Below are 14,686 nucleotides of genomic sequence, written 5' to 3' on the forward strand. Positions count from 1 at the left end.
CAGAAACACGAAAAACTGGAGGACTATTAGCTGAAGAATAAAATCTGTTGTATGTGTCTGTGGTACAATCTGAAAGAGACTCCAATAACACAAAAGCTAATTGGCTGCAATATAAGCTGCATGTTGGTCTCATTTGTAGTCGTAATACAGCAAATTATATTTGGCCTACTGAAAGAAAGAACTACAACACCACGAAAAAAAAAAATTGCACCGATTGATTGGCCAGTTATCGGAATTGGCCGATTTTCTGCATGATCTGAGCCGGTCAGTCTCACGTGTCTCCGATTTTGATCCGTCTACATGCTGTGAGCACGAGCATGAGCGCACACAGCCGCGCTCACAGCCGTATGCAAACATGTCGTTGGCATGGAAGTTTTTTACTGTGAGCGAAGACACTAATTATGCCATTTGTAAGGTTAAAATAAACCGCGGGGGAAGCACCAGGAAAGCGCACAACACAACAAACCTAATAAAGCCCCATTTCCACTGAAATTACCCGGAACAATTTGTACCAGGAACTTTTTTTGCAGGAACTTTTTTCCCCCCAGACCTGCTACTGTCTGTGTTTCCACTGCGGTCTAAAGTACCGTGAAGATTAGGCAAATTAGTCCAGAGACGTGGGACTGCGCACGGCTGCACCTCCCAGTCAGTGACGGACAGTAATCATTTTTGCGTGACACTGTCTGCAACAGTATGGAGTATGGAGGAGATGCAAGCAGCGCTGCTTTTGCTAGTTATGTGGTTTACTAAATATGTAATTAACAAAACGGCGGAAAAGAGACGAGCACTGATACTAAAGCGTATTCTGAAAGCTCGTAAAGCTAGATTTAATGTTATTATCAGCTATCACGGACATAGACCGTGCGATTGCTGAGACAACACGTGCCATCGGACAGAAAGAGCAAGACTGATATTTACTGAATGCAGAACGAACCTTGCAAGACTTTTAAAAATGCCGGTTAAAAAAAAATGCTGCGTGAGCTCAACCGATCAGCATATTCAGCGCCCAAGCCCCACCCCTGAAAGTTCCGGAACTTTGAAAAATTACTACCTCACGAGCAGGGCCGTTTGGAGGGGGAAATATTTACCCGAAACTTCATTTAGACCTTAATTCATGCGGTCGAAACACACAGAGTACCACCCCATAGTTCCTAGTTCCTGGGGAAAGTTCCTGCGGTGGAAACGCGGCATAAGACACTTAAAACTCCCTCACCCCGCGGAACATGCCCAGTTTGAAGAAGGTAGTAAATGTAAAATGGCTAAAGCTGGTCAGAGCTCAAAGCCAGCCACAGGTCAGCAGCCTCTCCTATCTTTCCTTGGTATAAGCAGTGAAAAGACCAAAGCAATTACAAAGAAATTATGGACTTCATGGCGCTGGATGACCAGCCGAACGCATAAACCTTCACGGCAACCCGTCAAAATAAAAGTTTGGTTTAAAAAAAATTTAATTAACAGAATATATTGGGCTACTGTTGTAGCCTACAGTAGATTTAGCGCAGTCTCTATAGCCGCGTTTCCACCGAAATTACCCGGAACAATTTGTACCAGGAACTTCTTTTACAGGAACTTTTTTTTACAGGAACTTTTTTCCCCCCAGATCTGCTACTGTCTGCGTTTCCACTGCGGTCTAAAGTACCGGGAAGATTAGGCAAATAAGTCCGGTGATGTAGGACTGCGCGCGGCTGCTCCTCCCAGTCAGCGACGGACAGTAATCATTTTTGCGCGATACTGTCTGCAACAATAACGAGCAAGCAGCGCTGCTTTTGGTAGTTATGTATTGTTTTAATAAAGAGGTCATTAACAAAATGCCGGAAAAGAGACGAGCACTGATACTAAATTGTATTCTGAAAGCTAGTAATGCTAGATTTAAAATAAGACAACGTATGTTATTATCAGCTATTACGGACATTGACTGTGAGATGGCTGAGACGAACGCGCGCCATCAGACGGAAAGAGCAAGACTGATATTTACAGAACGAACAAATCTCGCAAAAGACTTTTTAAAAAAATAAGACAACGTATGTTATTATCAGCTATTACGGACATTGACTGTGAGATGGCTGAGACGAACGCGCGCCATCAGACGGAAAGAGCAAGACTGATATTTACAGAACGAACAAACCTCGCAAAAGACTTTTTAAAAATGCCGGTTGAAATAAAATACTGCGTGAGTTCAACCAATCAGCATGTTCAGCACCCAAGTCCCACCCCCGAAAGTTCCCGAACTTTGAAAAAGTACTACCCCGGGAGCAGGGCCGTTTGGAGGGGGAAATATTTACCCGGAACTTCATTTAGACCCTGGTTCCTGCGGTCGAAACACACAGAGTACCACCCCAAAGTACCTAGTTTCTGGGGAAAGTTCCTGCGGTGGAAACGCGGCTTTAGTAATAATAATACATCTCTACTAATAATAATAATGCCTAGATGGTTGATTATGATTATGAACTTTTTTTTATAAACAATGTTTACTTTTAAACAGCATACAGCCTTTTTTTAAACAGCCTTTAAATGTTTATGTATTATTTACTTATAATTATTATCATCATAAATAATAAACTTAATACATTTAATAATTTTTTTCTAAATGGTTAAATAAAAAAATAATTATATATATATATAACATTTAGCTGTGGTACCGAAATTGGTACAGAGTACCGTAACATTTTAATGGTATTGGTACCGAGTACCGACTACTGGAAATTTGGTACCATGACATCCCTAGCTGGCAACATTTATTACCTAATTACTGAACTATTATTTGGAGGAGTATTGTACACTTCAGGTTTGTTCATTCATAGGATCTTTTGACTTTTATAAGACAAGTAAAAAAGAGAAAAAGGTCAATTTATGTTTTGTTTCTTAAAGCAACTGATTTTCAGTTATTTGTTATTTCTACTTCTTTTTATTTTATAATACAAATAAAATTCGAAGAAAAAGTGGATTTTTGTTTGTATATGCTGTCAATTATAGTTCGTAGAAAGAAAATCGGAATCTGCAAAAATCGGTATTGGCCGATCTCATCAACAAAAAATCGGAAATCGGAATCGGCCAAGAAAATTGCAATCGGTGCATCTCTAAAAAAAAAAACATTCTAAAGTGCTGCAGGATTTCAATGAGCATTAGAGGTAGCGTTACATGGACGTAGGAAAATTAAGACCTGTTAAAAAGGATTTAAGACCTAGAACAGAATACTTCAGCAAATTTAAGACTTTTTAAGGCGTAAAATATAGATTTTCAAATTCTAGACTTTTTAAGACCCCACGGAAACCCAGACATAAAATACCAATGTTCAGAACAGTGCAAAGAATACAAAAACCTTCAGAAACTCATATGAGAGTTCATCACACAAAGAGATGGGTTAAAAATCTCCAAAATGGCAGTATTTTAAGTTTATGTTGGAAAAGAAATGAGGATAACTAATAATAAAAACAGATTACCTCACTTAATGCACTGAAACAGGCTAAAGCCATATTCGCACGGGATTAGTATTATCTGGGGACCTCGTGTGATTTAGAAATTACTCCCCCACATCTGAATTTTGTGTAGCGCATTAGCACGGGATAAGCAAGCCTGTGATTTTACTCGAATTTACTGACTTATCTCCCGGATATGATGTCAAGACTTGTAAATGTTTTTTATTGTTATAGATATAGCTGTATGAAATTATAAACAGTCGTATCGATATAATTTTGATTGTTTTATAGTAATACAAATAATTTAGTTCATTTAGAGAACAGACGCTACAATTAAAAACTGAACTGAGCAATATAACAACAATATACGGCGGAAGATTCAGTTTCAAAGCTAAATGTAAAAGTGCCCATTTAAGCGAGTGTGTCATTGTATTGTTCTGTTTTTGTGTTTTTCATTAAGAATAATATTACACGCATTCAAGCAATTTACTCCCAAATTGGTGCTCATTCTAAAGTGAAAGTATAATCCGCGCGGCCGCACAGGAATTCATAACGGTGCGCATTACGGTGCAGCCTAGCTCCATTCTTCGTGAAAGATAAAGATAGAAATGCACACAGGAAACAAAAACCGTGCAAAAATATATACGATCCGCCTAATCCTGGCCAAATCACAGATATGCCGATTCGCACGGGACTAATATTATCACAGGACCTCGGTGTTTGGCAAAATATGGTAGGTAATTTGCGGGGGAATTTTTACTTTACAAATTACAGACATGGCTGATTCGCACAGGATTAAGATCACAGACATTCTCTGCAATTATTACAAATCACCAGGGGCCTCATTTATAAACGTAGCGTACGCACAAAAGAAGGCGTACGCCACTCTCTACGCAATAATTGGTATTTATAAAAAAGCAAACTTGACGGGAAAATGTGCGGTCCTTCACGCAAGCTCTGACCCAGGCGTACGCACAAAAATGGGTGAAATGAGAAATGGCGACACCGTCGGCAGATGGAAGAAACACGTGAAAGTGTGTGAAACTGTTGACCGTTGTGTAAAAGAAATGGCAATACTGCCTCTCATAAATAACATGAAGACTTCACAAAGCAAGTATTACAATTAACAGCCTACACGAACACCCGTTTGATCGATCTGCAGTGTAAAACAAACAAAATCAAAACGAAAAAAAAAGTGAAATATGTTCTGCAATAATATTGGCATGTTATGCAATTCATCCTCATAAATAATATGGTAAACAGAACGAAATAATGTACAAAACTGATATTCTCGTCAATGTGTCCGTCTGGCGGAGCAGATATAGATGCAATTAGATAGACAGATAGATAATTAGGGAGATATATAGATAAATAGATAGATAGATGTATTAATTGTCCACTGGGGAAAGTTGTTTTCATAGTAAAGATTTCTTCATCAGCTACGGAATCATGGTATTCATGCAAATGCCTTTAGTTTGTTTTATTTTAGATACAATAACATATGACGTATGTCTCAGCCATTCAGAAAGCTGCAAGAAATTACATTTGCACTGAACTATTTCCCATTTCCACGCAGAGAATAGGGATAGGGATTAATAGGGATTCCCCAATAATTGCCGCCAGTCTCTCATCAAGAGGGGTCAGCTCCGGTGTCCCCTTTCCCCCACCCGTGGCAGACACACTCTGGCGATGGAGCGCTAGACGCTTTTTTGCCTCGACTTTGATGTCCGACAATTTCTTTTTTTTTTTCGGCCACGGTCCGAGGTTGTGAGGCTACAGCATTTAGGCGTCTGCAACCTTTTGCCACTCAGGTGCCTTTTTGGCATTAGTAATGCCCACACTGTGTCACTCCAAAACATATTTTTCTCCTCTTTTCCACCTCGCCAACGATAATTTCTACTTCACATTGAGTGAAGTTACGTTTTTTTGATTTCCTCTCTGTATTTGCCATGATTTCGCAATCGATGAATATTAACTTGTGGGCGTTTCACGGACTATTTATGGGCAACTATGGGCGTGACATGAAGCCGCAAAAGCTGCGCTACATTTAGAATTGATTGTGATTTATTAAGGGAAAACTGCGTAGGATGTGCGTGCGCACGGTTTTATAAATCCGAATATTTATGTGCGTACGCACGTCCTACGTTTCGTCCGTACGCCACTTCTGACGCAAATCCTACGCAAAGTTTTATAAATGAGGCCCCAGAGGTCCCCGGATAATACTAATCCCGTGCGAATAGGGCCAAAGATATTGATCTAACACAAGCTACATTGTCCATTAAATATGGAACAATTTAAACTTAAAGGCATATTGTTTTAAAAGGTCATCTTCCCCTACCCTTTACACAAGTACATTTACTCAAATTGTTAGGCTGATAATATAATTTGTAATGAAAATGTCTAAATATATACTATATTTTAAAATATTGGCTACATAACATTTTGCATTTAATCATATGCTGATTCAGAATGCTCAAGAAGAAGAGAAACTAAGTGTATATGCATGTGTATACTGTATGTAGAAGAAGTCAAAGTGCTGTTATTGCTGATCAATAGGAAAGGGTTTACAAAAGGCCAGGAAAAAGCTAAAACAAAAATGAGTAAGAAATAAAAATAAAGCTAATATAAGTGAACCAATGACAAATAACCTCTTTGCCTCTTATTTGTGTAAGAACATAAATGTGTTGAACAGGAAGATATAATCCATAACTAGACAAATATGTTCAAAGGCATCAATCAAACTAAAATGTATTAGCAATTACTAAGTGTTGCCCACTTAAAAGTTGGAACATGATTCATTGAGCTACATGGGATAGGAGCATTAAGCATAAAAACAGCTTACTCCATGGCTGACAGGTCCATGTCAACTTCCTCTCCATTCATCAGAGGGATTTTCTTCTTCTTGTTCCTGGCAAAGAGAGAATGTTTTATATATATGATGGCCTAAATCTTCTTTCCAAACGCTGGACAAGAATTGTAAATAATTTTAAATCAACACTAATAACCTGCTGTTATATACAGGCATATACAGTGCATCGGGAAAGTATTCACAGCGCTTCACTTTTTCCACATTTTGTTATGTTACAGCCTTATTCCAAAATTGATTAAATTCATTATTTACCTCAATTTTACAAACAATATCCCATAATGACAACGTGAGAGAAGGTTGTTTGAAATGTTTGCAAATGTATTAAAAATAAAAAATGAAAGAATGGGGAAAAAAAAGAAGAAAAAAAATTCACATGTACACAAGTATTCATATCCTTTGCCATGACACTCAAAATTGAGTTCAGGGGTATCCTGTTTCCACTGATTGTCCTTGAGATGTTTCTACAACTTGATTGGAGTCCATCTGTGGTAAATTCAGTTGATTGGATACAGTGGCGTAACTTTGCTTTGAAAAGTGGTGGGGACAACGCACAACTCCTTTTGCTATGTTTATTTAATACGGTGAGGCATTGCTGCCACATACATATTATTTTTCCACTCAATTATGTAGTAATAACGAGATCTTATGTCGTTTTAACAACATCTTTTCTCGTAATAACGAGATCGTATGTTGTTAAAACGACAAAATATCTCGTTAAAATGAATATATTTTCTCCTAATAAGGGCATGTGTTGTATAGTGATGTGTGTATATATGTCTGTATCCATATTAGATCATTTATTTAGCCCATGCCTTTGTCACACTTGTTTGAAAAGCTGAAGCAAGCTCAGCGTAAAATATCTAATTCGCTGCCTGTATCAGTGGCAGTGTCCATAGCACGAATTTGTTGTAGCCTAATTTATTAATGTAGCCTAGAGTTCTTAACAGCCATGGGTAGCAGGTGACATGGACCACTCATGATTAGCCTGAGTGGCGTAACTTTAACCTAGTAATGACGGACCCCGGTGCATCCACAAATATATTAACTATCTATAAGGCCTACCGTAATTAAGACATTCTAGAAATGTATTAAAAAGAAAGACGCTTTCAGCCTTACTCAACGGCCACAGAAACAGGCCAGTGGGTTCAATCTTATTTTGCTTCCGATGTATTAAATATACAGGCAGTTTATGAAACCTTGATCAAAATTAAAATACAATTCACTTTCCATCAACATATAAAAATTAAAACAATAATATAATAGGATAATATTTAAACATATAGCCTAACTATAAATCTAAATAGGCTACATTTTGCATGTAGCCTACTCCACTCCAAATGCTTCAAAAATGTATTTTGTTTATTAAACGCAAAGTTTTTAATTTCAAATTTGATTTCTAAATTCAGTTCATATTTCCAACAAACGAAATTCCGAGCCAAAATAACGCAAAATAATGCAGTTTAAAAAAAAACTGCATCAAATAAAAATATTAAAGAATTTGCGGGCGCTTTCGTCGGCATGAGTAAGATGTAATATGAGCAATATGTCTGGAGACATGGAGTGGGGTCAGACATGATTTCTATTGAGTGTTGTTTTGCAGAAATCATTTCTTTAAAGTGAATTTCGTTTTCTATAAATTGTATTTTAATTTTGATCAAGGTTTCATAAACTAATTGCCTGTATATTTAATACATAAGAAGCAAAATAAGAACGCCAGGAATGGATTGACGTGCGTAACGAACATAAACCTAGCAACATATGTGGCATAATTTTTGGAATGACTTCTCACGTGTGGAAAAAAATTTATTTCGTCGCATAACATCAGTTAATGGAAACGCTGTCATTGCGCAAATTTTTTTTTATCGACTATTAGGAAATATGGCAAAAGTTTTGCGCTAATCTGTAATGGAAAAAAAAGCTTCTGACCGCTGGAAAATTTGTTAAATGAATGAATTACGATTTGTAGATTGTGCTTTTGCTTTAATACACACCTTCCGCAATCTATTTTTCAATTGCTTTTAAAAAGTGGTGGGGACAATATCGAGCCTGACAAAAAGTGGTGGGGACATGTCCCACCCGTAAATTACGCCTTTGATTGGATATGATTTGGAGAGGCACACACCTGTCTATATAAAGGTCCCACAGTTAACAGTGCATGTCAGAGCACAAACCAAGCCACGAAGTCCAAGGAATTGTCTGAAGACCTCAGAGACAGCACTGTATCGATGCACAGATCTGGGGAAGGGTACAGAAAAGTTTCTCGTTGAAGGTTCCAACGAGCACAGTAGCCTCCATCACTTTTTGACAAAAGGCACCTAAAGGACTCTTAGACCATGAGAAACAAAATTCTCTGCTCTGATGAAACAAAGATTGAACTCTTTGGCCTGAATAGCAAGCGTCATGTCTGGAGGAAACCAGGCACCGCTCATCACCTGGCCAATACCATCCCTACAGTGAAGCATGGTGGTGGAAGCATCATGCTGTGGGGATGTTTTTCAGTGGCAGGAACTGGGAGACTAGTCAGGATCAAGGGAAAGATGAATGCGGCAATGTATAGACATCCTTGATGAAAACCTGTTCCTGAGTGCTCTGGACCTCAGACTGGGGAGAAGGATCATCTTTCAACAGGACAATGACCCTTAGCACGCAGCCAAGATAACAAAGGAGTGGCTACGGGACAACTCTGTGAATGTCCTTGAGAGGCCCAGCCAGAGCCCAGACTTGAACCCGATTTAACATCTCAGGAGAGATCTGAAAATGGCTGTGCACCGATGCTCCCCATCCAACCTGAGGTTTTTGTGTCAACGGTGCTTCAACAAAGTATTGAGCAAAGGCTGTGACTACTTATGTACATGTGCTTTTTTTTATTTTTTTTTAAATGTGTAAAGATTTCAAACAAACTTCTTTCACATTGTCATTATGGGGTATTGTTTGTAGAATTTTGAGGTAAATAATGAATTTAATCCATTTTAGAATAAGGCTGTAACAAAACAAAATGTGGAAAAAGTGAAGCACTGTTAATACTTTCCAGATGCACTGTACTCTGATTAGATTAAGGCATAATCTTTGTTCTGGAAGTAAGTCCTACCTTCTGCTTTTGGAATGGCAGGGAATGTCATGTTTGAGACTGTTCTCCTCTATCTGCAATGTGTGGTTAAATGACCCATCCAACTCCTGCACTGTCACTTTAATGGGGCCCTGATGAAAATCAAAAGCCTGTGCATGATCATTGTTGGACCACTTAGAAGACCATTTTTGAGCTTTCACTACCTGTATAAAAACACTTTCTTTTCTCCAGCTACACATTCTCTCCCACAATTTTCCTTACGGTTTACTCTCTTCCGTCACTCACCACATATTTCTGTGTGCCAGACGAAGTGTAGTCCTGACGGATCTCTAGTTCCAAAACATTTCTTTTCCTGTTGAAGGCAAAACTTCCAAAAAATTTTACCACCCCACTCTGGTCTCTGAGGTTGATGAGTCAACGGTAATAATATATTAAAGAAGTACAATACTTAAAAACTTGAGCTCAATTTTTTAAGTAAAAAGCAACTGTAACATTTGCGTTTTCACAAAGATGAATTTGTCACACAAAAAAAAAAAAAAAAAAAAAAAACACCAGATGTTGTGCTGTTCGTGGATGTGGAAAATTATATCCCATCTACAAGGATTAGAGCGGCGCGTCACAACAAAAGCAAATAAAACTCATTATAATTAATGAGCCAGGTATGGAAGCTTGCTTCAGTCATGGGATAAAAAAGAAAAAAGGTAATTGCGACTTTTTCATCTCACAATTCTGACTGGTGTTTAGAGTCCACGCCAACAGCAGCAGCAAGTGTTCCTTATGGCCTTTACATCTGTTCACATCATTCGTTTTCTTCTATATCTATAATATTGTGAAGCGATCAGGAGTAAATGTCTTGCGAAATTCTTTCGAGGCGGATTTTAGGCTATAGAACGTACAACACGCATCGCCGCAAATGAGTAGCCTAGCCGATCATTAAAGCATCAAGCCAACACGCAAACGGCCGCCAGTGAAACTGAAAGTAGCCTAAGTCTCAGATTCTCAAAAACACAATCATTTTCATTAAAACTAATGAGACTAAATGCTCTTACCAGTGCTTAGGTCGCCCTCTCCTATTGCGGTCTTTGCTCTTGAAATGAGCTGATGAATAAACAAATTAAGCATCATTTATTTCAGCAGCTCGAATCTTTTGCTTTCGTTGATGTGAACTCGGTTAAATTTGCATAGCCTAGCGAGGGAATTGAAAATTGGATTTATAATCATTTTGCGGAGAGGTGTAAGGTAAGACAACCTGCATTTTTTTTTTTTTTTAGATTGTAGGCTACTATAGCCCGTTTCGTTTGTGAGCGCCGTTGCAAGCTGCGAGCAGCATCAGCCTCCCTCAGCTTGTCAAAAATGCGTTTTTAATGTGGTGGTGATAGTAAACATTTAAACTAACATTGTGATAAGCTTGAAGTGTTTTATATCTATGGATTTTATTATAGGCAAGACAAGTGAAGTGTTGATTTGAGAGGCTAAATTGATCAAACATGTGGTTAACTCGCTGGCCGCTTGGTCGTTACTTTAAAAAACAAAAACTTTAATTTAACAAACAAAAATTGCTCCAAACATTTTTTCTAAATTAACTTAAGAAACAAAAAGAAATACATCTACTTTGACATTAAACACAAAGCTGAACTATTTTTATGGCTGCAACACTGTGTAGGGAGGGAGAGAAAAGAAAAAAAAACACGGGCTCCAATCGGACTCGGGACACTGGAGCATTTACGTGTCATGTTATCATAAGAGTCCTATTCATTTTAAATATTGTGGTTGTCGCCAATACCGGTATATAGTCACACCCTAAATTAACACAATGCCGATATTTCGTGCTTTGAATATCACGGTTATCGCCAAAACCGGTATATTGCGACACCCCTAGTATAGACCAAAGCCACTTTTTGTAACAGGCTGTAAACATTTTTTTCTGCTGTAAAGATGGCCATTTTAACATGGGGGAGATACAGATTAGATTGCATTTTAGAGCATGTCTCTAGCAACCAGTCGATGAATTGCAGTTTAAGTCACTTACCGCGGGAGACCGCTTGATCCTAACCTATAAAATGACTGTAAAATAAACACTTCAACTACAGGTTTTTACAAAGAATGTTTTATAAAATGATAAAAAACATTTTTAAGAAAAAGAATGAGCCAAAATTATAAATGGTTAAATTTAAATATCCCGATGATTTTATATATATTTTCAATCGACGGGTTTCGATCCATTTCTTGGAAGTTGACAAGTTTGCAGGTGATATAAACACCATAATGTAAACAATGTCATAATTCATCAACAGTGGATAATTAGCAATTACCAATGGCTTCTCATATATCTGCAATATTCACTGATTGTGAACTGCTCTGACAGCGCGAGTCTGTAGAACGTGCAACAGCGCACATTTATTTAAAACATTGCTTATTAAAGTTTAATAATCACATTAAGCCATGCCGCAATTCATGTTATACTGTCCACAATTTTAAGACCTCTTGAAATGATAATTAAGACTTTTCTTATGCCATAAACAATATAATACTTTTTATGGCCTTAAATTTGATAACACTGAATTTAAGACTTAAGGCGTTTTAACCCACGGGGACCCTGATGAGCTACACCTGACAACAGGGCAAATGAATAAGGAAAGAGAGAGTTTTTATGGAACGTTTGTTTTCATGCATCCACTTCAGACAGCATATTTGCATCTCTGACATTAACCAATTAGCACAGTGGTAATTTACTGATGAGTCTTAAATGAGACATAGCATAGCTAATAGTTTTGCAGTAATTATTCAAAATATTTGATGCCAGAATGCAGCAACTGAATCAAGTACAGGGAGTGCAGAATTATTAGGCGCGTTGATTTTCTGATCATATTTTTTTTCCAGGCACATTTGACCAATTCCAAACCACAGTAATCCTAATAACTACTATTGATTTAGTATTTAATAATGTATAAGTAATATATAATTGTTCATGAAGGCTGGAAATGAAAATCACCTTATATTCAGGTGTGCAGAATTATTTGGCATGTTTTCTTTTACAGATAAATTGAGGCAAAAAAGAGATTTAACTCAGACTGAAAAGTCAAAAAGTATTAAATGCCCATGAGAAGGATGCAATACTAATGCAATACTAGACATTGCAGTTAAGGCATGACCATTGGACAGTGAAATGCTCGTTGGGTCAGCAGGATCTGACAAAAACAGGTGGTGAAGAAAAGACACCTGTTAACTGCAAAAGAATTAAGAATTAAGGTGAAGAATTAAGGGTGAAACCATCAGGAACCCTTTAGTCTCCAGCGCCACCATTTTCCAAAGCTGCAACCTACCTGGAGTCTCCAGAAGTGCAAGGTGTCAGGATCTCAGAGACTTCAGTTAGGTAAAGAATCCTAAAAAATGACCCCCACTAGATAAGAATCACAAGCTGAAGTGTTGTAAAATACATGAAGAAGGTTTTTTTATAGGCTTTATGGACAGATAGGTTGAGAGTGACTCTTGAAGGACCAGCACCACATCCTCTAGTACCACTGTTTGAAGAATTCATCTTCCAGAATCTGGCAGTACGTTTTGGGAGTTCATTTTTAGTCCATCTCTGCAAAACGGACTTCAGGATGGACTAAAATGAACTCCCAAAACGTACTGCCAGATTTTAGGTCATTTTTTAGGATTCTTTACCTAACTGAAGTCTCTGAGATCCTGACACCTTGCACTTCTGGAGACTCCAGGTAGGTTGCAGCTTTGGAAAATGGTGGCGCTGGAGACTAAAGGGTTCCTGATGGTTTCACCCTTAATTCTTCACCTTAATTCTTAATTCTTTTGCAGTTAACAGGTGTCTTTTCTTCACCACCTGTTTTTGTCAGATCCTGCTGACCCAACGAGCATTTCACTGTCCAATGGTCATGCCTTAACTGCAATGTCTAGTATTGCATTAGTATTGCATCCTTCTCATGGGCATTTAATACTTTTTGACTTTGAGTTAAATCTCTTTTTTGGCTCAATTTATCTGTAAAAGAAAACATGCCTAATAATTCTGCACACCTGAATATATTACTAGGAGCCACAAAGTAAATCAAGAAATATAACTGCACCCCACATAAAGCATGTGAATTTGAAGGATACACCCATTGCTTGATGAGGGGTCCGATGTCCTTCCCTGACACGTTGGAAATGGATTTGAGGAATCCAGAAGTGGATACCAGCATCTGGCTCCACATGTGAGACTGATATTTCTGGGATGAGGCTGTGCTGGCCAGACTCAAGAGCTTGTTAAACACCTGAAGAGAGATTTTAATGCCTTAGACTGACCAGTTTATAAATCAGCCACAGGGACAAGGACAATTTAATATAGAAAATGTATTGAAGTTGCAAATCAATATCAAAAAATCAAGGATTTGAGAGGAAACCATTCAAGATGTAACCACCATGAAATATACCACTTTCTTTCTTAAATGCGCGTTTCAGTTCCTATACCTGCAACATGAACTCCATGCTTATTCGGTTTTCAATGAGCCTCATGACCAGGTGGGCTTTGCATTGGAACATCTTGTAATATTCCCAGGACAATGTGTGGGGGTGTCTGATGGAAAAATGCAGGTGGGGTGTTGGACTGAAAGGAAAAAAGACATGACATATCTTACTCACTCAAATCAACATCCTTTGTGCAAGTTTGGATGAGTGCGTGTAATTTATATACAATGATAGAGGTAAGGTTATAACTTGTCTTTTTCTTTTCCTCCAGAGAAGGTGGGATGTAGCAGGACTCCACCCATCTTTAGCTCATACTCCACAATCGTGTCCAGCTCCTGTAGGTTAAAACAGACAAATAGTTCAGCATTTAAAAAGTTAACGTTTGGGCATATAAACATATGCACAATTTAGCATTATCTCTCCTTTGTCGACCACTTTACTTTATACCTCCTTAATCCAGTGACGATACTCATTGACTCCAAAAGTTTTCTTCAGGTAGAGGCCATAAATGTATCCTGAAATTCCCTTCAAAACCCACTCATCAGACCTGCAATTCAAAATACACACACACACACACACACACACACACACACACACACACACTGTATAAACATTCTACAGCAAAAATTGTGTTTACACAGTGGCCATATTTTGGTTTTAATGTTTTAAAATCTGTGCTCTACATCTGGTCATTCAAAGACATAAGCCAGTATATTATAATGGATAGAGACCGTTCACTCTAAACCCACTGTCTTCAATTACAGGGTTAAACGGCATTAAAAAACACTATTAATTGAAGGCAGGCGACTGTTCTCCATTTCAAAGCAACTTCAGTTCTCCAGCTGGGACTTGTACAAGCTCAAAACAATAAATAAA

At 38.0% G+C, this 14,686-nt stretch overlaps 1 protein-coding gene across 1 annotated transcript in view; it reads right to left on the reverse strand.

Annotated features, from left to right (window-relative positions):
• The window catches only part of taf2 (TAF2 RNA polymerase II, TATA box binding protein (TBP)-associated factor), an 85,733-nt gene that overhangs the window by 44,422 nt on the left and 26,625 nt on the right, over positions 1 to 14,686 (reverse strand). The window contains exons 9-15 of the mRNA XM_079837428.1: positions 14,258 to 14,357; positions 14,060 to 14,145; positions 13,814 to 13,949; positions 13,463 to 13,617; positions 9,635 to 9,749; positions 9,371 to 9,480; positions 6,256 to 6,321 (exon numbers count right to left, since the gene is read on the reverse strand). Of these exons, the coding sequence (XP_079693554.1) occupies positions 6,256 to 6,321; positions 9,371 to 9,480; positions 9,635 to 9,749; positions 13,463 to 13,617; positions 13,814 to 13,949; positions 14,060 to 14,145; positions 14,258 to 14,357 (768 nt within the window). The remainder of the gene's footprint in view (positions 1 to 6,255; positions 6,322 to 9,370; positions 9,481 to 9,634; positions 9,750 to 13,462; positions 13,618 to 13,813; positions 13,950 to 14,059; positions 14,146 to 14,257; positions 14,358 to 14,686) is intronic.

This window comes from Gobio gobio (assembly GCF_949357685.1).
Source record: "Gobio gobio genome assembly, chromosome: 15".
NCBI classification, from domain to species: domain Eukaryota; kingdom Metazoa; phylum Chordata; class Actinopteri; order Cypriniformes; family Gobionidae; genus Gobio; species Gobio gobio.